This window comes from Neomonachus schauinslandi, chromosome 1, assembly GCF_002201575.2.
Source record: "Neomonachus schauinslandi chromosome 1, ASM220157v2, whole genome shotgun sequence".
Classification (NCBI taxonomy): domain Eukaryota; kingdom Metazoa; phylum Chordata; class Mammalia; order Carnivora; family Phocidae; genus Neomonachus; species Neomonachus schauinslandi.
Window position 1 is genome coordinate 206,010,201 of NC_058403.1, and position 20,332 is coordinate 206,030,532.

Genomic DNA, 20,332 nt, shown 5'->3' on the forward strand with positions numbered 1-20,332 from the left:
TTGTTTTCAAGGAACATTTTTGGTCTCTTCTAATTCTCTGTCCCTTGGCTGGGAGGAGTCCTGGCCCCCGCCGCTGGGAACGGAAGTTCGAAGCCTGTGGGTGCTACTCTAAAAGTCACCCTCCGTTTCCGCGCCGGAAGCTGCAACTCCCGTAGCGGAAGAGGCGCGACCTCCGACCTGCCATGTCCACTAACAATATGTCGGACCCACGAAGGCCGAACAAAGTGCTGAGGTGAGGACCCCAACGTCACGGGGACAGGGTTCGGGTTGTGGGGCGAGGCCCAGGGAAGCGCTTGTCCATTTCGGGGGGCGGGACTTTGAGTGCCTCTGACCCTTGAGCCTGTCGCAGGTACAAGCCCCCGCCGAGCGAGTGTAACCCGGCCTTGGACGACCCGACGCCGGACTACATGAACCTCCTCGGCATGATCTTCAGCATGTGCGGTCTCATGCTCAAGGTGGGCGGCGCTGAGTTTCCTTTGGCGTAGCTCCGCCTGATAGCGAAGCCGGTGGGGGGAGCCGATTCGGAATGAAGCGGGGCTGACGCTGAGGGGGCGGGGCGTGGGCCTGGCCGGGGGCGGGGCTGCGGTGTTGCCGGGCGGAGAAAGCCAGAGCCCGGAGGGAGGCGAGGCCAGGGGTCAGGGTGAGTACATGGGAGGTCGGTCTGAAGGTGGGGCCAGGTTTTAAAGTAATTTGGAGGGGACTCGTGGAGAAAAGATGGGGTTCTTAGCATCACGAGCTATGTCAAAGGCCAGTCTTCTTAGGCCTGAGAGTATGTGGTGCGGACAGAGACGCAGGCCAAGAGAGTAGGACGAGAAACTGGGTACCTGGAATAGGCTAGGGGGAATGGGACTGAGGGATTCCTGGGGATAAGGTCCAAGCTGCGTCGGGTGGAATCAGTGGGTTGGAACCCGTGCCTGGGAATGCCCCTATGGGGGTTCATTGGTGTGCCTGTCACTGACCGAATACCCCCATCCACCTGCCTTTCCCCAGCTGAAGTGGTGCGCTTGGGTGGCTGTCTACTGCTCCTTCATCAGCTTTGCCAACTCCCGGAGCTCTGAGGACACTAAACAGATGATGAGTAGCTTCATGTGAGTCTAGGCCTAGAGAAGGAGGACTCCTAAGTGGGAGAGGGGGACCCAAGCCTACCCATCCTGGCCTGACACTTCTCTCCTGTCTCAGGCTGTCCATCTCTGCCGTGGTGATGTCATATCTGCAGAACCCTCAGCCCATGACGCCCCCCTGGTGAAGTCAGCCTAGGACTACTCTGTACACCTTCCCCCAGGCCTGGCCCCTGGCTGTTCAGCCTCTGCCCTCAGCTGGTGTCCTGGGCTTCCCTGAATGAGGTAGTCTCAGGACTCAAAGCTGGATGGAGGGAACCTGACCCTTTACCTGGGATTCCACTTCTGCTGGGCAGAGGGGAATACCCTAGGCCTACCCCTCCTGCCTGCCTTCCCCACCCTGCCTGCTGCTGGGGGAGATGCTGTCCATGTTTCTACGTGTATCCACTCGTTTTTTTGTTGAAACCAGTTAATTATTAATAAAGTTTTGCATTCTGGCTGTTCTTTGGGACCTCTCTCCTGGGCATTGCCGGTGCTCTTCCTGTTGGGGGAAGGGCTCCAGATCCTCCACTCAGGCCTTTGTTGGGGCTTTAGCCTGGAGCCTTCTGGTCGTTCACTTGCTTATTTCAGAAGCCTTGTGACTTAAGTCAGTTGCCAGAGGCAGGACAGTGATCCCTGTCTTCTGGCAACTCAGCAGATGGGTTCTGCTGACCTGAGGAATGTGGGTTTTCATTTTCTTTTTCTTTTGAAGATTTTATTTATTTATTTGACAGAGAGAGAGAACACAAGTAGGCAGAACAACAGGCAGAGGGAGAGGGAGAAGCAGGCTCCCCGAGGAGCAGGGAGCCTGATGCGGGGCTCGATCCCAGGATGCTGGGATCATGACCTGAGCCGAAGGCAGCCGCTTAACCGACTGAGCCACCCAGGCGCCCCGGGTTTTCATTTTCTTATCAGACAAATCGGGTAGTATCAGTGAGCTGGATGGACTAATTGGGATTGGGAAAAGCATGAAAGACTGAGTCCTCCCCCACCTGTCACTCCTCACCTGAGTCCCATGGGTATTTCTTCCAATCAGGCTGGATACCTCCCATCCTCAGTACCCCAAGGGCAGTTCCTCTGTGCATAATCCTCATAGGACAGAACAGGACCACCATCAACCCCTGCTCCTAGCAAGCTAGGTCCCTCCAAGACCCTAGCCCTGAAGATCAATGGAACATCCTAGGATCCCACGCACACACCCCCACCTCCTAAGCAAACTACACCCGGAGGAAAGTCTGAAGCCTCTGCGTCCACGGGGACAAAGGGACACTCCGAGGACACTCGGAGGCGGTGAGACACTAACGGCTCCCCTGGTTAAACCAGCACCCGAGGGTGGGACACGCCCAACGCCTCCGTATACTCCTAGTGTCCCCAGGGGCTAGCCAGAGCTGAGGCCTCAGGCCCGTGACACGCCCGGCAGCACCCTAGCCCCGCCCCCGCCAGCGACCATTGGCCAGGTCGGGTTCTGGGGGCGGGGCTTTTGCCCGGCCACTCCGGGCCCGGGAAGTCCCTGGTGGCGGCTGCGGTGGCCGTGGCGGCGGCGGCGGCGGCAGCTGCGGAGCCATGGTCGCCGACGCGCGGCCTTCGGGGGTCCGCGCTGGCGGTGGCGGCCGGGGCGCGTCAGGGCCCACGACGAGCTCCCGCGCGCTGCAGCCACCGCTCCCGCCTCTCTCCTTCCTCTTTTTGTTGTTGGTGGCGGCGCCCGGCGCTCGGGCCGCGGGATACGAGGTGAGCGTGGCCCGGGAGCGGAAATGTACACCAGCTGGAGCGAAGCCCCGAGTAGGGTCCGGAGGTGTGGGTGGGTTTGTTCTGTGGGTGCGTAGTGAATGGTTGTTAATATGACAGTGTGGCCTGAAGGCATGCTTTGCGTCGTTGAAAGATCTGGCCGTGAGAGTCTGAGAATTGGGCTCTCTGTACCTGCCTCCTTCCTTCTGTGGGTCAGCTTGCCTGGACTTTGCATGCACTTAACTGTGTGATTGGACATATGTGTGTATGTGGGAGCGGGGTGTGTGTGTGTGTGGGGGGGGGATTGCTTGAGAGCTGGGACTCTGGAGTCAGCCTGCCTGGAGTTCCAGTCTGGCTCCCTGACTTCCTGGCTGTGTGACTTGGGGCAAGTCACTTAACCACTCTGATCCCCAGTGCTCTCATCTGAAAATGAGATACTGCCCCCCAAGCCCCAGGGTGGCTGCTTCCTATTTGCAAACGCCTAATAATCATTTGCTACTACTATTACTGGTAACCCAGGGTGTGAGTGAGAGCTGCCCTGAGGAGTTGTGTCAAGTGGGAGTTGTATTTGTATGCCCAACTCTGTGGGTGTCCTCCCTAGAAGGACCTGGCCCCATTTCTCTGAGTCACTCACCTCTAGATCAAAACTTATCTTGTGTCCCCAGCCCCACCCCAGCCTGCTTCTTAACCTCCGTGTAACTGACAGGATGTGTGTATTTGGGGTCCCTGTGCAGACATGCCCATTGGTGCATCCGGACATGCTCAACGTGCACCTGGTGGCCCACACGCATGACGATGTGGGCTGGCTCAAGACTGTGGATCAGTACTTTTATGGCAGTGAGTAGAGCATGGAGACTTCCCCGTGGGGCCCCCTTGCCCCTTTGAGCCCTTCAGATCCTTTCTGGGTCCTGGACATTGGGAGGGGGGACATTGTCCAGTTTGAGCTCCTGTGTCTAAGAATGCCCCCCTTGGCTCATTTGTCCCTGACTGCCTGACCCCTGTGCCCACAGTCCAGAATGACGTCCAGCATGCGGGGGTGCAGTACATCCTAGACTCAGTCATCTCTTCCCTGCTGATGGAGCCCACCCGCCGATTCATCTATGTGGAGATTGCCTTCTTCTCCCGTTGGTGGCACCAGCAGACAAATGCAACACAGGAAGTTGTGCGGGACCTGGTGCGCCAGGGTGAGCCTGCCCGAAGGAAGTGAAAAGAGGAAGCCCAGCTCAGCTCTGTTTCTGACCCTCCTCCAGCTTCTGAGATTTTATCATGTCCTGTGCAGCCTGTATGTGCATGTGGCTCTGCCTGCCTGGAATTTCCCTTTATTTGTAGAACTCCTATGCATCCTACAGGGCCCCACCTCCAGGGGATCCTCAGGGAAGCCTGCCATGCAGGGGGCCCTCTGTTCCATGTCTGGCTACACTGGCTTGGGAGTGACTCCTCTTCTCCCTCCAGGCCTAGGTTTGCAGGCAGGCCTTCTTATCCCCTGCATTGCCACCCCTGGCCCCAGTCCTGGCCCTGACAATCCACCCAGACTGCCCTTCCCGCACAGGACGCCTGGAGTTTGCCAATGGTGGCTGGGTGATGAACGATGAGGCAGCCACCCACTACGGAGCCATCATAGACCAGATGACGCTTGGATTGCGCTTTCTGGAAAACACATTTGGCAAAGATGGGCGCCCCCGTGTGGCCTGGCACATTGACCCCTTTGGTCACTCTCGGGAGCAGGCCTCGCTGTTCGCACAGGTGATCTACCAACCTCACTCCTACCTCTGACTCCTCCCTTGGCCACTCAAGCCCCACCCTTCCCTGCAAGCTCACCTGGCCCAGGCCCTGTCCCCTGGTCCCTTGAGGCCCTGCCTCTTGGGTGAGCTATGAATCCCATTACTGCCTGCCCCCCCCCCCCACCCTCCAGCCTTTCTGCTCTGCCTCCGCCCAGGATGTGACCCCACTCCAGCTGGCTCCTCCCGGGCCCCACACCTGCCCCTCACTGTAGCCCTGGCCCCACCCCATTTGCTATGATCCCGGTTCCTCTCTAAAGCCAGGTGGCGGGTGGAGGGCTGCCCAGCTTTTCAACCGGCTTCACAACCTTTGCCATGATGGCGTCCCCTTTCCACTCTCTGATCCCTTCCATTCTCAGGCTGCTTAAGGGGGATTTGAATCAGGCCCCTTTCCAAAGTGGGGAAGGTGGAAGTCTGATCTAGCATTGCACCCGCACCTCCCAGCTCTCCCGCAATGTCATCTGACCCTTGCCCAAGCTTCAAAATGAGCTGGAGCCCTTCCTTGTTTCAGACCTGCTTTTTCTAACTGTGCTCTGACTGCCCCTCCCACGCTGAGGGGACTGACGGGTGGTGGGGAGAGGACTGGGCACCCACTGCTCCTGCCCTCTGATCCCGGTCCTCATCCCTCCCCACCTCCAGATGGGCTTTGATGGCTTCTTCTTCGGGCGTCTGGATTATCAAGATAAGGGGGTGCGGAAGAAGAAGCAAGAGATGGAGCAGGTTTGGCGGGCTAGCGCCAGCCTGGAGCCCCCAGTAGCCGACCTCTTTACCAGTAAGGGCGTGTGGGCTGGGGTCAGCGCTGGCCCCAGGGGCATGGGACCTGGGACCATGCTCAGAGGGCCTTGGGTTTGCTTTTATACTCTGTTGTCCTGAAACTCTTAATAATTTACAAACAAGGACCCAGCACTTGCACTTTGTATTGGGCCCTGCAAATTCTGAGGTCCCTCCTGGTGGGGTGTGGCAGGCTTTGGTCCCCGGGCAGGTCTGGGACGCTGAGCCTGGTGTGGCATGCAGGTGTGCTCCCCAATATTTACAACCCACCGGAGAAACTGTGCTGGGACACGCTGTGTGCTGACAAGCCCTTTGTGGAGGACCCGCGCAGCCCCGAGTACAATGCCAAGGAGTTGGTCGATTACTTCCTGCAGTTGGCCACTGCCCAGGTAACCCTACTGTGCAGAGCCCGTGAGACTCATGTTCATAATGCACTGGGCCCTCTCCATGGCACGGGCATTCCCTAACACCTCCTCATCACCCTCGGAGGAAGGTAGCATTCCATTCACCATCGCCAGGCTCCCCTCCCAGATTTGTGTTCATTTCTGATTAGAAGACTGCAGACAACCTTTGCTGCCCCAAACGCTCACCAAAGGCATGAGACAGCATGGTGCAGTGCCTCAGTGCGCTCATCTGGGCCCACGAGTACTCAACAGTGTGAGGCTATTTTTACATGTGTTCCTACGCTCCCACAGGACCCACTTCCACTGCCCCCTCCACTCCTCTACGTGCACCCACACTTGTTTTTTAAAGATTGATTTATTATTTTTAAAGATTTTCTTTATTTATTTGAGAGGGAGAGAGAGTGAGTGCACACAAGCAGGGGTGGAGGGGCAGAGGGAGAGGGAGAAGCAGACTCCCCGTAGGACCCTGAGATCGTGACCTGGGCCGAAGGCAGACGCTTAATGACTGAGCCACCCAGGCGCCCCAGCACCTGCACTCTTGACCACATATATACCACAACACAGCTGTACGCAGGGATGGCCCAGGACACCCTGGCCTGAGGAATTCTCCATTCCACCTGCAGGGCCAGAACTACCGCACCAACCACACCATAATGACCATGGGCTCAGACTTCCAGTATGAGAATGCCAACATGTGGTTCAAGAACCTTGACCGGCTCATCGAGCTGGTCAACGCTCAGGTAAGTGTGCCAGCTCGTGTGCATGAATGTGCTTGGATCCCTGGCCCTTGGGTCATATGCATCGCAGTGGGTGCTCTCTTAGTTTTTTATTGCTACTATAACAAATGACCAACAAATACAGCGGCTGAAAACAACAGAAATATATTATCTTACAGTTTTGTAGGCCAGAAGTCGGACACAATTCCGACTTGCGTTGGGTTAAAAATTGGGTTTGGGTTAAAAATCAAGATGTCAGCAGGGCTGGGTTCCTTTTGGAAGCTCTTGGGGAAAGTGTCCAACTTCTAGAGGCCTCCTGCATTCCTTGACTCATGGCCACCCATCTTGCAAGCCAGCCATGCAGCCGCTCTCTGCCCCTGCGTCTCTCATCACATCTCTTTCTTACTCTCACTCGCTCTTTCCTCTTCTACTTTTTTAAAAAAATTATTTATTTGGAGAGAGAGAGTGTGTGTGCTAGTGCAAGGCAGGGAGGGGCAGAGGGAGAGGGAGAGAGCGAATCTCAAGCAGACTCTACGCTAAGCGTAGAGCCAGACACGGGGCTTGATCTCAAACCGCTGAGATCATGACCTGAGCCGAAATAAGGGTTGGACTCTTAACTGACTGAGCCACCCAGGTGCCCCCCCTTCCTCTTTTAAAGACCCGTGATGACACTGGGCCCTACAGATCATCTAGGATAATCTATTCTAAGGTCAGCTTATCAGCAACCTGAACTCCATTTGCAGCCTTAATTTCCCTTTACCATGTAACCTAACAGGTTCTGGGAATCAGGACTCAGACCTCCTTGGGCCTCTCACATCTGAAATGTCCTTCCCATCAGTTCCATCCTCAGAGCTGTCTACTGGCAGTCTCTATGTCTTCAGCTTCCACTTGCTCCCAGCACCACTGTTCCACCCAAAACACCCTCAGGAACATCACCAAGGGCCTTCCAAAAGACATTTCCCAGGGCTCCCCATGACCCCGAGGAGCCCTGGACACCTTGATCACTTTCTTCTGTAAATATCATGGTCCTGAGCTGCCACAGGTTTCCTCCTGCCCCGGACCGCTCCTCTGCCCACTGCATTCTATTGGAAATAGAGTCTCTTACTTCAAATCCCTAGCTTGCCACTTAGTGGCTCTGTGACCCTGAGAAATCTTAAGTGCTCTGCCTTAGTTTTCTTATCTAGAAAATGGGCATAATGGTGGCTCCCACCTGATAAGGCTGTTAGGGTTTAATGAGTTCGTTTACACAGATCAGTAGAACAGGGACAGGTAAATAACCAGTATTATGGTGGTTGCTTATTACTGTTATTTGGGGCTGAACACCTGCTTCTCCTTTAACACGCAAGCTGCAATGTTTCCTCCTCAAGGAAGACTTCACCAAACACAGGTGGAGCTCCTGCCCTTTCCTCTGTGTACACACAGTCCCCACAAATACCTGTGAGGCCACAGCCAGGCTGATTATAACGGACTATCTGTTCAGTATCTCTCCTCCACTTGGCTGTGGGTTCCAGGAGAGTGGGGCTGGCCTCTGCTTCTAGATTGTGTCTGAAATCGAGCATATTGAAGAAGCAAGTGATTGTTTACTGAGCAAATCCTGTGTGTGTGTGTGTGTGTGTGTAACTATGTATGTGACTGTGTATGCAGGGGTAGACATGTGGATGCACATAAAGGTGTGTAGTCCCATTTACTTCCCTTCATGCACTCAAGTGTTTAGTGAGCACCTACTGTGTACCGGGCACTGGGTTCACAACACAAGCAGAACAAACATCTTTTTCTTCACAGAGGAGGTCACCTTCTTGGTCCTCCACTTCAGTTGAAAGTGAATCTCCATTCATTCTAACAGTGGTGTCATTGAGCAATAACCTGACAGTCCTGAGAAATGATCACTCCTGCCCTATAATGTCATACTTAGTTTTTCCACACACACAAAAAATTTTTTAAGATTTTATTTGTTTCGGGCGCCTGGGTGGCTCAGTTGGTTAAGCGACTGCCCTCGGCTCAGGTCATGATCCCGGAGTCCCGGGATCGAGTCCCGCATCGGGCTCCCTGCTCGGCGGGGAGCCTGCTTCTCCCTCTGACCCTCCTCCCTCTCATGCTCTCTGTCTCTCATTCTCTCTCTCTCAAATAAATAAATAAAATCTTAAAAAAAAAAAAAGATTTTCTTTCTTTCTTTAGAGAGGGGAGACGAGCGGGGGAGGAACAGAGGGAGAGGGAGAATCTCAAGCAGACTCCCTCCTGAACACAGAGCCTTAGGCGGGGCCTATCTCACGACCCTGAGATCATGACCTGAGCCCAAATCAAGAGTCCCACGCTTAACCAACTGAGCCACCCAGGCGCCCCCACAAAAAATTTTTAATGATAAAATTGGAATTAAAAAAAAAAGTTTCATAAAAATTTCAGGTTTATTCTCGCATCCGTGAAATTCTTTCCATGCTGGTAATGTTGAGTTGCTGCCAAAATTCAGCCTCACACTGGGCCATTGGTTTGCACTCAAAATGTGTACTACAAGAATCCGAACCCACCGCATGCATGAAGGTGCGCACATGTGTGTGAGGATGTGTGTGCACAGCTGGGGGCCCCCTGGGAAGGTGCCGGCTCCCGAGGGCTCACACACGGACACCTCCCCCCAGCAGCAGGCCAACGGGAGCCGCGTCAATGTTCTCTACTCCACTCCCGCCTGTTACCTCTGGGAGCTGAACAAGGCCAACCTCACCTGGTATTTGGGGGGACATGGGAGCTTGGGGGGGTTGGCCTGCCCTTTGGGTCATGACCCGGCCCTCAATGCCTCTGCCGCTGCAGGTCCGTAAAACAGGATGACTTCTTTCCCTATGCCGACGGCCCCCACAAGTTCTGGACCGGCTACTTTTCCAGCCGGCCGGCCCTCAAACGCTATGAGCGCCTCAGCTACAACTTTCTGCAGGTGAGTGGGCACTGGGCTCAAGGGGGCGCCCAGGGGTCCCAAAAGGTGCGGGGCCCCAACACACCTCCTCTGTTCCCCAGGTGTGCAACCAGCTGGAGGCACTGGCGGGTCCGGCAGCCAACGTGGGACCCTATGGCTCAGGAGACAGTGCACCCCTCAGTAGGTGTTGAGACGATGAGGGGACGGGAGTGCGTCTGAAGCTGGCCACACCGACCCTCGGCCACCCCATCGCGTCCCCTCATAAAACTCCTCGGGGACCCTGCCCTCCCACACGTCATCTTTCCCGTGTCCTTGGGGTCTGGACTGAGAGTCCTGCAGAGACTCCAGCCGGTTCACCGTCTTCCTGTAGATGAGGCGATGGCGGTGCTCCAGCATCACGACGCGGTCAGCGGCACGTCCCGGCAGCACGTGGCCAATGACTACGCGCGCCAGCTAGCGGCAGGCTGGGGGCCCTGCGAGGTGCGCGGGGTGGAGCCAGGGAGGGGGCGGGGCCGGGAAGAGGCGGGTGTAGAACGAAAGGGCGGACACCGGAAGAGGCGTGGCCAAGGACAGTGGGGTGGAGTCTAGGTATGCCTGCATGGGGCGGGGCCTGGGGTGAGAGGCGGGGCCTGGGGTGAGAGGCGGGGACAGGCAAGGGGCGGGGTCCGGGAGGAGACACGGAGGAGACCTGGGTGGACCTCCAGAGCTGACCCATGGACTTTTACGCTCCCTCCCACAGGTTCTCCTGAGCAATGCGCTCGCGCGGCTCAGCGGCTCCAAGGAGGACTTCACGTACTGCCGCAACCTCAACATCAGTGTCTGTCCGCTCAGCCAGACAGCCAAGAGCGTGAGCCGGGCTCGGGTTGGAGGGGCGGGGCCGGGAAGCAGGTGGGTGGGACAGCACTGGAAACTGAGGACAGCGGGGGCGGGGCCCGGAGGAGGAGGGGCTCGGACTGAAGGGCTCTTGAGGTACCTGCCGGTGTGAAATTGGTTGGGAGGATCGGTCTGCGGAGCGATCACTTGGGGGGGCAGTGAAGCTGGGGTGGAAGAGACCAAAGCACCCCATGGGGGCTTGGATCACCCAAGGACGTTGCCGCATGTAGTGGGTGGGTTTCAAGAAGGCCTGCTGTGACCCATGACCGATCTGGCCCTCCCACACCAGTTCCAAGTGACCATTTATAACCCCTTGGGGCGGAAAGTGGATTGGATGGTGCGGCTGCCAGTCAGCGACCACATTTTCGACGTGAGGGACCCGAATGGCACAATTGTGCCCAGCGATGTAAGCCCTTTCAACAAATATTTCTCCTATGAGTACCACCCCCCATGATTACCTCCTGCCTTGGACACCTCCTCCTGGGGATTTCTACCCCCCACCTCACCCCACCCCACGGACACATCTCCCTCCATGGATAACTCCTCCCATGGACACCTCCCTCTCTCAGGTAACTCATGCATATCTCCCCCTCCATCAATACCTTGGGCCTAGTACTTTTTCTTTTTCTTCCCCTTAACATCATACCCCCTTGGAAACATGCGCTCCCCCTTACCCCCCTGTCTTGCCTCTCGGACAGTCTCTCCCTTTTTAATGTCTCCTCATGAATTTTTTTAAAAATATTTTATTTTGGGGCACCTGTGGCTCAGTCGTTAAGCGTCTGTCTTCAGCTCAGGTCATGATCCTGGGGTCCTGGGATGGAGCCCCGCATCGGGCTCCCTGCTCAGCGAGAAGCTTGCTTCTCCCTCTCCCACTCCCCCCGCTTGTGTTCCCTGTCTCGCTGTGTCTCTCTCTGTCAAATAAATAAATAAAATCTTTAAAAATATATTTTATTTTTTAAAAGATTAATATTTTTAAAAAGATTTTATTTTTTTAAGTAATCTCCACATCCAATGTGGGGCTCCAATTTACAACACCGAGATTGAGTGGCATGCTCTACCAACTGATCCATCCAGGCATCCCGAATTTTCTTTTTTTTTTTTGCTTTATTTCCCTCGTTCTAGAAGGCCTCTACCTATGAATCTTTTCCTCCCCCCAAACCTGCCTTTCCCTCATTTCCCTGCTTCAAGGATTTCCTTCCCCATTTCTTCCCTCACTTCCCCTTCTCCCACAGTCTCTGCACCCCCTAAATTTCCCCCCCCTTTTATGAATCTTCTCTGCGATCTTTAACTCAGAATTTGACACTCCATCCTCCCTGGCCAACACCTATATTTCTTCTCCCCATCTGGGGCTCATTCTTCTCCTGGAGTTTGACCCATCCCTTTATGTACAGCTCAGTATTTATACTCATAGCCTCTTGACTCAATTTCCCTCCTCCATTACCCAAGGTGGTGAGACTTCCTAGCTCAGACAGTTCGGACCTGCTTTTCTCGGCCTCAGTGCCTGCCCTGGGCTTCAGCGTCTACTCAGTAACCCAGGTGCCCGGCCGTAGCCCCCATGCCCACAACCGCCAGCCCAGATCCCAGAAGTCCTGGTCCCATGGCTTGGCCATCCAAAATGAGGTGAGACTCCGTTCAGATGCCCTTCCCTTCCCCTGTGACAAATTTGAGGTGTCATGGTAAGCTGCATGGACTCTGGATCAGTGGGTCTTGGGTTCATGGTCTAGTCACCAGTCCCTCGTTATGTGTCCTCCAGTAAGTGACCAGCTCCCTTTGAGCCTCAGTATCCGTTCCTGGGACTGTGAGGACCCAGTGTAATCATGGATGACACTGGACAGATACGTAAGGGCTGACAGTGGTAGGGGTTTGCAAATTAAATGAGGCAGGGCAGAGATTCGAGGGAGGGAGCCACGTGGCCATGTAGGGGAAGAGGGATCCAGGCAGGCAGGGAGCTGCAGAAACAAGAGCCCTCAGGCAGAAGGGTGCTGAGTGTTCCAGGAACCCCCTGGGGCTCAAGGGACGGGTATTGGGTGACAGGTCAGACTCTGCAAGACTTGAGGGCCTAAGGGAAAGACTTTGCCTTTTACTTCGAAGGAGCCACGTCAGGAGCAAGGTTGCATTAAGACTGTAATGGGCCCTAGCACTTTTGCCTTTGTGGGGCCCTTTTTCCATTAGAAAAAAAAAAAAGTTAAAAATTGTATTTCATGAGCAGGTGGCTGTAAAAGACGAGTATAATATATTCATTATTATTACATTTAAGTTTTCTTCTGATTCTAGAAGAAGTCAAAATTTACATATTTCCATTGGCCCCTAAAAGTCTCCTGGGCCATGGCACTATGATTCCTTTGTCAAATGCGCGAGTCAGCCCTGGGCCCAAGCTGACTGGCTAGGATGGTATTTAGGGTGTCACTGGCGCCCTCTGGTGGCCGCGGGCGGGGGGAACTGACTGGGGAAGCGAGCCTGGAAGGGGTCTGCCGCACTAGTCCTAGAAGGCCATGGAAATGGTGAGAAGTGGTCAGATTGAGGAGGAGGTGGAAGGTAGAGCTGTTAGGATTTGTTAATAGGGTCAGGTGTGAGGAGAGAGAGGAGGAGGAGGGGAGGGTAGCTCCTGGGCTTTCTCCTGAGTCCCAGGAAGGATGAAGAAGCTGCCCTTGGCTGAGATGATGGTTATTAACCTGTGTCTGCCCTTTTCTACCCAGTACCTCCAGGCTAGGTTTGACCCTGACACGGGACTCTTGGTGGAGTTGGAGAACCTGGACCAGAACCTCCTGCTGCCTGTTCGCCAAGCCTTCTACTGGTGAGGGGGGGGACCACCAGGCCAGGGAGGGGGTGTAAGTAGAGCTGGGGTCACTTACCTGACTCTCACCTGCCCCGGCCCCAGGTACAACGCCAGTGTAGGCGACGATCTAAGCACCCAGGTCTCGGGTGCCTACATCTTCAGACCCAACCGCCAGGAACCATTGATCGTGAGCCACTGGGCTCAAACGCACGTGGTGAAGGTCTGGGGCCTTGAATGATGAGTGGGTGTGGGGGAGGTGGGGGGCCGGGGGGGGTGGTGAGCCATATGTGGGTAGGGGCGGGGGGTCGGGTTTATATCTCTATCAGATAAGAGGGCTAAGACCTGAGGGGAATATTGAGAATCTTCCCACAGGGCTGATATTCACGGCTGGTTGAGTAACAGTCATTCCGTGGGAGCAAGTACGAAGGCTTTCACATCTGCTGTGGGTGTCAGGATTATACTTAGCTTTTGAAACTGGGGGTGGGGTGTTCCCTCTTGGCCCGTGAATGGGGAGAACCAGGTGTAGCTGCTTGAAGAGTTCACCAAGGATCTGTGGTAGGAGGGGATTATATCTGAGGTGGATATTTGAGAGGTCACACTTGGATAGGGCTTGGGTGATTCTCACTTAGGATGGATATCTGAGGGTGCATCTGGCTGGGAACAGGGGCTCACCCTTGTGGGGTTTCTCGGGGCCTCTCATTGACATTTCCTCTTAGGGTAGGCCAGGTAATGGCCAGATTCACATTCGACATAATTCCCCTTGAGGTGAACTTCTGCATATGTGGGTCACTGCATTAGGATATAATTTTGCTGCAGTAACAGTTGCCAAAATTAATGGTAGATGTTTCTTTCCATCTAACAGAAAGTCTGACTGGGCCATACAGGGCAGATGGAGTGACTTCAGAGTCATCCAGGCCTCTTCTGTCTCATTGTTCTGCCCTCCTCAACATTCAGCCTCTACCTCATGGCCCAAGATGGCTGCTTAAGCTCCAGCCGTCATATTTGCATTTGAGCCAGTGGGAGAGGGAAAGAGGCAAGGAACATTGTGTACGCCTCTTTGATCATTTTCCATTGAGCAAACCATGGTTACACAGCTACTGATAGCCTCAGGGAAGACTGGACAATATAGTCTTTATTCCAGGTAGCCACTTGCCAAGCTAGAATCCTGTTCTAAGGAGGGAAGATGGGGTAACGGCGGACAGCAAGCATATATGCTACACTTAAGAATTATGTGTTGGGGCGCCTGGGTGGCTCAGTCGGTTAAGTGACTGCCTTCGGCTCGGGTCATGATCCTGGAGTCCCGGGATCGAGTCCCGCATCGGGCTCCCTGCTCGGCGGGGAGTCTGCTTCTCCCTCTGACCCTCCTCCCTCTCATGCTCTCTGTCTCTCATTGTCTCTCTCGCAAATAAATAAATAAAACCTTTAAAAAAAAAAAAAAGAATTATGTGTTAACATCTGACATGGGAAGTGTGGAGGAGGTTCCCATGCTATGAGTGGAGTTGACCTGGATGTGAGGTTAATAGCAGGGGTGGGTATCCGCAGGGCTTGCCAGTGTGCAGGTGCAGGCTTAGACTTACCCCCCACCCCCATGTGCCCGCAGACACCCTTGGTGCAGGAGGTGCACCAGAACTTCTCAGCCTGGTGTTCCCAGGTGATTCGTCTGTACCCAGGACAGCGGCACCTGGAGCTGGAGTGGACAGTGGGACCAATACCTGTGGGGTGAGTAGCACCCACTGGGACTTGGGGGGTGGGGGCAAGGGCAGGGTGGGATAGGTGAAGCTCACAATCTTGCTATCCCCTCGGGTCCAGTGACGGCTGGGGGAAGGAGATCATCAGTCGCTTTGACACAGTGCTGGAGACAAAAGGACTGTTCTACACAGACAGCAATGGCCGGGAGATCCTGGAGAGGAGGTGGGGTGACTGGGGGCAGTAAAGAGTGGTCTGTGGTGTGTGGGGGCCCAGGCTTGTGGGGGCATCTGCTGATCCTCTGAGTGTGGGAGGGAGGGGATGAAGGGGGAGTGAGGAATGGATAGACCGGGGAAGGGGAGCTGGACCCCAGGCCTGACCAAACCCTCCCCCTCCTCAGGCGGGATTATCGACCCACCTGGAAGCTGAACCAGACTGAGCCAGTGGCAGGCAATTACTATCCAGTCAACAGCCGCATTTACATCAGGGTAACAACTCCATCCTGCTCCCCATTTCTTAGCACCCCTCCACAGAGTGGGGGTCGCCATCATTCCTAGCATCTCTTGGTTGTCCTTGGTGGTCTCCACCATCCCCTGTGATACCTGTCTGGGGGCCATAGCTGGCTGGCTGTGGGACCCCTCACTCTCCCCTCACCCCCCCAATGCCCAGGATGGCAAGATGCAGCTGACTGTGCTGACTGACCGCTCCCAGGGGGGCAGCAGCCTGAAGGATGGCTCCATGGAGCTCATGGTGAGTGGCCAGAGCCCTGTTTCAGCCTGTTCCCACCCTGGCCCCCTACTGGGCCTTGAAAGCCTGTTTCTGCTCCGTTCTCTGCTAGGCGCACCCCACTGCCTGTAGTCCCCACTAAGCTGAGACCTCCATTCCTATGTGGAAAGTTTACTCCAAGCTTTTGTTCAGTCCCTACCTAGCTCCCCATCTCCTCCAGGCCCTGACTTGCCCTATCCCGTTAGATCCTTCCCTCCCTCTGTCCTAGTCCCTTGCTAGGTTGGATCCCCACTTCTGCTGGCGGTCCCCTACTAGACCTTTCTCCGCATCCATTCTTCTCACTCTTTAGTTTCTCTTGAAATTTCCACAAGCCCTTACCCAAATTTCTGGCCCAGAAATCGGCCAGAGGGACTCCTCACCCTCTCCTGGCCACTCCCCACAGGTGCACCGAAGGCTTCTGAAAGACGATGGACGTGGAGTAGGGGAGCCGCTGCTGGAGGAGGGGTTGGGGCTGTGGGTGCGAGGGCGCCACCTCGTGCTGCTGGACAAGGCTCCTACCGCGGCCACCAGACACCGGTTGCAGGCAGAGAAAGAGCTGCTGGCCCCGCAGGTGGTGCTGGCCCCCGGTGGCGGCGCCCCCTACCACCCGGGAGTCGCCCCGCGCAAGCAGGTGAGGGGCGTGGAGACGCCAGGTGGAGAAGACCCCAGTGAACCACGGAGGGTTTTCCTGGCCTTAGGCGGGACCCACTCCGCCCGCCCCTAACTCGTCCTGGGGAGGCCATAAGCTAGTCCCACCCCCTCAGCTCAGCCCCGTCGCCCGGCAGTCCCGGCTTGCTGAGTCCCATCCCGCCACGACTGGGTCTTAGCGCAGCCTCAGAGCTCTCCCCTCCCGCGGGCTCACTGCTCACTGGGCCCCACCCTCTCGCCTCCACTTCCCCACGCTCGGCCCCGCCCCTAGCCACGCCCCCTGAGCTTCAGCCCCGCCCTATCAGTGGGTCTCCGGCCAGATCAGGTCTGCCCCTTCCGGGCTCGGGCCCGCCCCCAGCCTGGCACCGCCCTTCCCTGGGTCTGTCCCATCCTCTCATTGGCTTAGCCCAACCCTTTCTAGCTGAGCCTCTTCCCTCCCTGACGAAGCCACGCCCCTTGCGTCCGAGCCCCGCCTCCTAACCGCGCCTCGGCCCCACCCCCTTCCTGCAGTTCTCAGGGCTCCGCCGGGAGCTGCCTCCCTCGGTGCGTCTGCTCACACTGGCCCGCTGGGACAGGACAACGCTTCTCCTGCGCTTGGAGCACCAGTTTGCTGTAGGGGAGGGCTCTGGCAACCTGAGCTCCCCGGTGACCTTGGATTTGAGGGTGAGGAGGGCAGAAGTGGGAAGGAGACAAGGGAGAGGGGAAACCCTGCTTTGTCCCCACTCAGCCCGGCCCATCCACTGCCTACAGGACCTGTTCTCCGCCTTCACCATCACCTACCTGCAGGAGACCACGCTGGCGGCCAACCAGCTCCGGGCCAGCGCTTCCAGGCTCAAGTGGACGCCAGCCACGGGTGGGGGCCTGCCCGGGGAGTTGGGGGCTGGGGGCTGTGTGGGAGGTGTGGGAATGTTGGCCAGGACCGGGATAGAGCTCCAGCGTCTAGAGCGGTGTTCAGATCCAGGTTAGGGGGTTAAGGGTCTTAAGTGGGTCTAAGCAAACTAGCAGTGGGTCTTGAGGGTTTGAGATGGGATTCCTTGGGTATCTAGTTCTGGGGAGAGGGCTGTGCGCATCACTCCTGGGATTGGCATGATGGTCTTTAGAAGGGCTTGAGGGTGTGAGGGAGATGGCCCGACACTGGGGACAGATTGGGGGATCTGGGGATAGTATTCAGGGCCTGGGAGACAGTTTAAAACGGGTCTGGGAATAAGGCCCTGGGGATAGATTTGAGGGTATATGGCTGTGTGGAGGCCGAGGGGAAGGAGCAGGAGGAGGGGGTGAGGCAGAGGAAGTTGGCACCCCTCACTTCTCCTTTGCACCTCCCCAGGCCCCACAGCCCAGCCCTCTCCTTCCTGGCTGGACCCTGCCGCCATCACGCTGCAGCCCATGGAAATCCGCACCTTCCTGGCCTTGGTCCAGTGGAAAGAGCATGGCTAGACATGCTGGGGGGCAGGCACACTCTCCCCCTCCTCCTGCTGCTGCTGCTGCCACCAACAAAAGCCATTAAAATGCCACTACCAAGACTTGGGCCAAGGTGTGACTGAGTGGGGCTTTGTTTTTTGTTTGTTTTTGGAGAGGGATTTCATTTATGGCCTAGAAAGGTCAGCAAACACTATTTGACTCTTGCCCTGAGGCCTTGCAGGGAGGTCACACCAGACTACACCGTCCACACCCCACTTCATCCACCACGGTCTTCCACTCCTCCTTCACTCCTTCGTCCACTCAGGCTGTGGTACAGCTGTCTCTAGAAGCTACCACGAGTGGGCCTGCATGGGATATAGGCCCAGAGAACCAGATGTACCCTGGGGCCTTCCAGACCTGGCCTTGGGGGAGCCAGGCTCTGAAGGCAAGGAGTCTAGGGTCCTGGTGAAGGGGGTGGAACAGGAGCCAGGTTCCAAAGTGAGGCCTTGGACAGGTGGGCTAGAGCTGCTGGGCTCCCAGGAGACAGGCAGAGAGCCTGGCACGCCTGGTGTGCTCTGGGGTCTGTTATGGAGGAAGGACACTTTGGGAAGAAACTGGTGGTTTAGACTTGAAAGTGAGTGACTTCCCCTCCGGTCAGGACAGCCTTATGCAGGTGCCTTAAAGGTGCATGGAGGTCAGGGGGGCATCCCAGGCTGACCTGCAGCCCATGTTTGGACCTATGCACCCCTGATTGTCAGATGCACCTCCAGAAAAAATTTTTAAGTCCCTCTTGGGGTGGCAGGCATGAGCCTGGGCAACTAGAACCTCTGGGGAGGGCACCAGGGGCCTAAATAAGGTCCCAGATGGGGCCTGGGTGCTGGATGTGCCTCTTGAAATTTTCTCTAAGTCTCTCCATAAAGAGATGGACCAGAGAGGCCCAAGGAGGGAATCTCAGGCGAGTTGCCATTCTGTATGGAGTCTAATCACTGGATGCACCTCTCAGAAACTTTTTAAAGTTTCCCTCCAGGGCACCTGGGTGGCTCAGTCAAAGGGCTGCCTTCGGCTCGGGTCATGATCCCAGCGTCCTAGGATGGAGCCCTGTGTCAGGCTCCCTGCTCAGTGGGGAGTCTGCTTCTCCCTCTGTCCTTTCCCCTGCTTGTGCTCTCTCTTGCTCTCTCTCTCAAATAAATACAATTTTTTCCCCCCTTTCCCTCCGGAAGGGAAAGGCAGCAAAACCAGGCAGGGTAGTCTGGGGATTGTGCCCCAGGGGCATCTGCTGCCCTGTGTAGGATCCGATCTTAGAAGGTGCCCAACAAATTTGCTTATAAGTATTCCTCTGGTGGCAGGGAAAAAATTGGCCAGGTAGTGCCCCCTAGGGATGACATCTTTGGCCATGGGATCTCCTGAAAACATGTAAATCCTCCTCCAGAGGCAGGCACTGTCCTGGCTGGCCAAGGAGACTCATGAAAGTTGCCCTGGGTCCTCCTGCAGTCCCACATGGTGCCCGATTGTTCGATATACCCCTGTGAACCTCTGTAGCTGTTCTCTGGTGATGGAGACAAGCACAGGCTAGCCAGAGAGACTCGGGGGGGCGGGGTGTGCCCAGGGCCAGGCTGTGCTTCTGTGTGGGCCCTGGTATTGGACCCACCTGGTGGTGCCTCCTGAGAACGTATCCACATCCCCATCCAAAGGGAAGACACCGAATGGCCTGCGCTGGACAAGTAAACCCATGAAGGATGCCGTGGCCTCAGGTGTTTTCACTCTTGGGTCCCGGTTGTTGGGAGCATTTCCCGAAAAGTCTCTATGCCCTTTTCTGGAGGTCAGGACCACCCAGTGGCTGAATGCACTCCTCCTCCCCCTCTTCGTTCTATGTCTCCCTCTGGATGAGGCAAGCAGCCCTAGCCATCCAGGGAGGCCCAGGGAGAGTGTTCCAGGCCCAGCCGCGGTCACATGTAGGCCCTATTCATCACATATGCCACTGGAAAATGTTTCTAACTCCTCTGCAGGAAGGCCGCACCGGGGAGGGTGTCCTGGGCCCAGCAGCCTTCCTGTGCTGGGGGCGGGGTGGGGCGGGGGTGAGACTGAGCTGAGATGGCCAGGGAGGCCCGTGGAGGGCCACTCTCAGATAGGGTCTAGTCACAGGGAGCACCTAGTGAAAATGTCTGAATTGTACTCTGGGAGCTGAGAGCAGCCCGGGCCACCCCGAGAGTTCCGTGGATGGTGCCCTGGGCCCATCAGGCTACTCCTCGGCCGCTGTGGGCCAAGGGTGAGACCCACGCAAAGTGGCACCTGGGGGTCCAGGTTCATCTAGGTCGCGCTTGTTGAACTGCGCCACCTGGCGGCTGTTTTAATGTCGTCCCCGGAGCTCGGCTGTGCGGGCCTGGAATGGGATCCAACTATCAAAAGCAAGGCTGAGTTCCAGGAGACTGGCTGCAATGTTGTCCTGGCTGCGACACACGCTGCCTCCGGATGGGCTCCCCTGAGATTGTCACTGCCATACAGAGGAGAGTGACATCCAGGAACTGCACGGATGGGCTGACACACGGCGGTCCCCTCCGCCCATGGGGACTCCCTTGAGATGTTGCAGGTAATGGGGTAGAGAGTCCGGCGGGGGGCGGAGGGGATCCTGGTGCCTGGTTTCTAGGTTCTCCCTCCAGAGGCCGGGATCATGGCCAGGAAAGCCTGGGAGCATTCCCCTCACTTGGCTGCAGTCCTGCATGGGGCAGGGTCGCGGGTGTACATCCTGAAATTTCCCCTTCTGAAGAGGGGGCGGGGAGGCCCAGGGAGGGCACTCTG

At 56.3% G+C, this 20,332-nt stretch overlaps 2 protein-coding genes across 4 annotated transcripts; both read left to right on the top strand.

Moving 5' to 3' along the window:
* Window positions 1-102: 102 nt before the first annotated feature.
* On the top strand, window positions 103-1,555 carry WDR83OS (WD repeat domain 83 opposite strand). Its single transcript, XM_021705424.1, has 4 exons — window positions 103-232; window positions 350-455; window positions 991-1,088; window positions 1,180-1,555. The coding sequence occupies exons 1-4, from the start codon at window positions 183-185 to the stop codon at window positions 1,244-1,246; spliced, it is 321 nt and encodes a 106-aa protein (XP_021561099.1). The 5' UTR covers window positions 103-182; the 3' UTR covers window positions 1,247-1,555.
* A 1,024-nt stretch (window positions 1,556-2,579) lies between these two features.
* Window positions 2,580-17,684, top strand: MAN2B1 (mannosidase alpha class 2B member 1). Of its 3 annotated transcripts, none has more exons than XM_044917920.1 (24): window positions 2,580-2,825; window positions 3,557-3,659; window positions 3,833-4,006; window positions 4,372-4,565; window positions 5,240-5,372; window positions 5,615-5,760; window positions 6,399-6,515; window positions 9,122-9,207; window positions 9,291-9,411; window positions 9,492-9,570; window positions 9,761-9,870; window positions 10,130-10,237; window positions 10,553-10,669; window positions 11,710-11,883; window positions 12,960-13,057; window positions 13,142-13,259; window positions 14,640-14,758; window positions 14,849-14,950; window positions 15,126-15,213; window positions 15,395-15,475; window positions 15,894-16,121; window positions 16,649-16,801; window positions 16,889-16,991; window positions 17,463-17,684. In XM_044917920.1, the coding sequence occupies exons 1-24, from the start codon at window positions 2,661-2,663 to the stop codon at window positions 17,570-17,572; spliced, it is 3,027 nt and encodes a 1,008-aa protein (XP_044773855.1). In that variant the 5' UTR covers window positions 2,580-2,660; the 3' UTR covers window positions 17,573-17,684. The 3 variants fall into 3 exon arrangements, with proteins under 3 accessions (XP_044773855.1, XP_021561264.1, XP_044773859.1); XM_021705589.2 differs by having other exon boundaries at window positions 9,125-9,207; XM_044917924.1 differs by having other exon boundaries at window positions 9,128-9,207.
* The last annotated feature ends 2,648 nt before the right edge of the window (window positions 17,685-20,332 follow it).

Bases quoted from the DNA above. Each gene is read 5' to 3' on its own strand.
- WDR83OS (XM_021705424.1), top strand. From the start codon at position 183: ATGTCCACTAACAATATGTCGGACCCACGAAGGCCGAACAAAGTGCTG. The intron at 456-990 runs GTGGGCGGCGCT...GCCTTTCCCCAG, and splicing joins TGTGCGGTCTCATGCTCAAG to CTGAAGTGGTGCGCTTGGGT. The intron at 1,089-1,179 runs GTGAGTCTAGGC...CTCCTGTCTCAG, and splicing joins CAGATGATGAGTAGCTTCAT to GCTGTCCATCTCTGCCGTGG.
- MAN2B1 (XM_044917920.1), top strand. From the start codon at position 2,661: ATGGTCGCCGACGCGCGGCCTTCGGGGGTCCGCGCTGGCGGTGGCGGC. The intron at 9,208-9,290 runs GTATTTGGGGGG...CTGCCGCTGCAG, and splicing joins AACAAGGCCAACCTCACCTG to GTCCGTAAAACAGGATGACT. The intron at 15,214-15,394 runs GTAACAACTCCA...CCCAATGCCCAG, and splicing joins ACAGCCGCATTTACATCAGG to GATGGCAAGATGCAGCTGAC.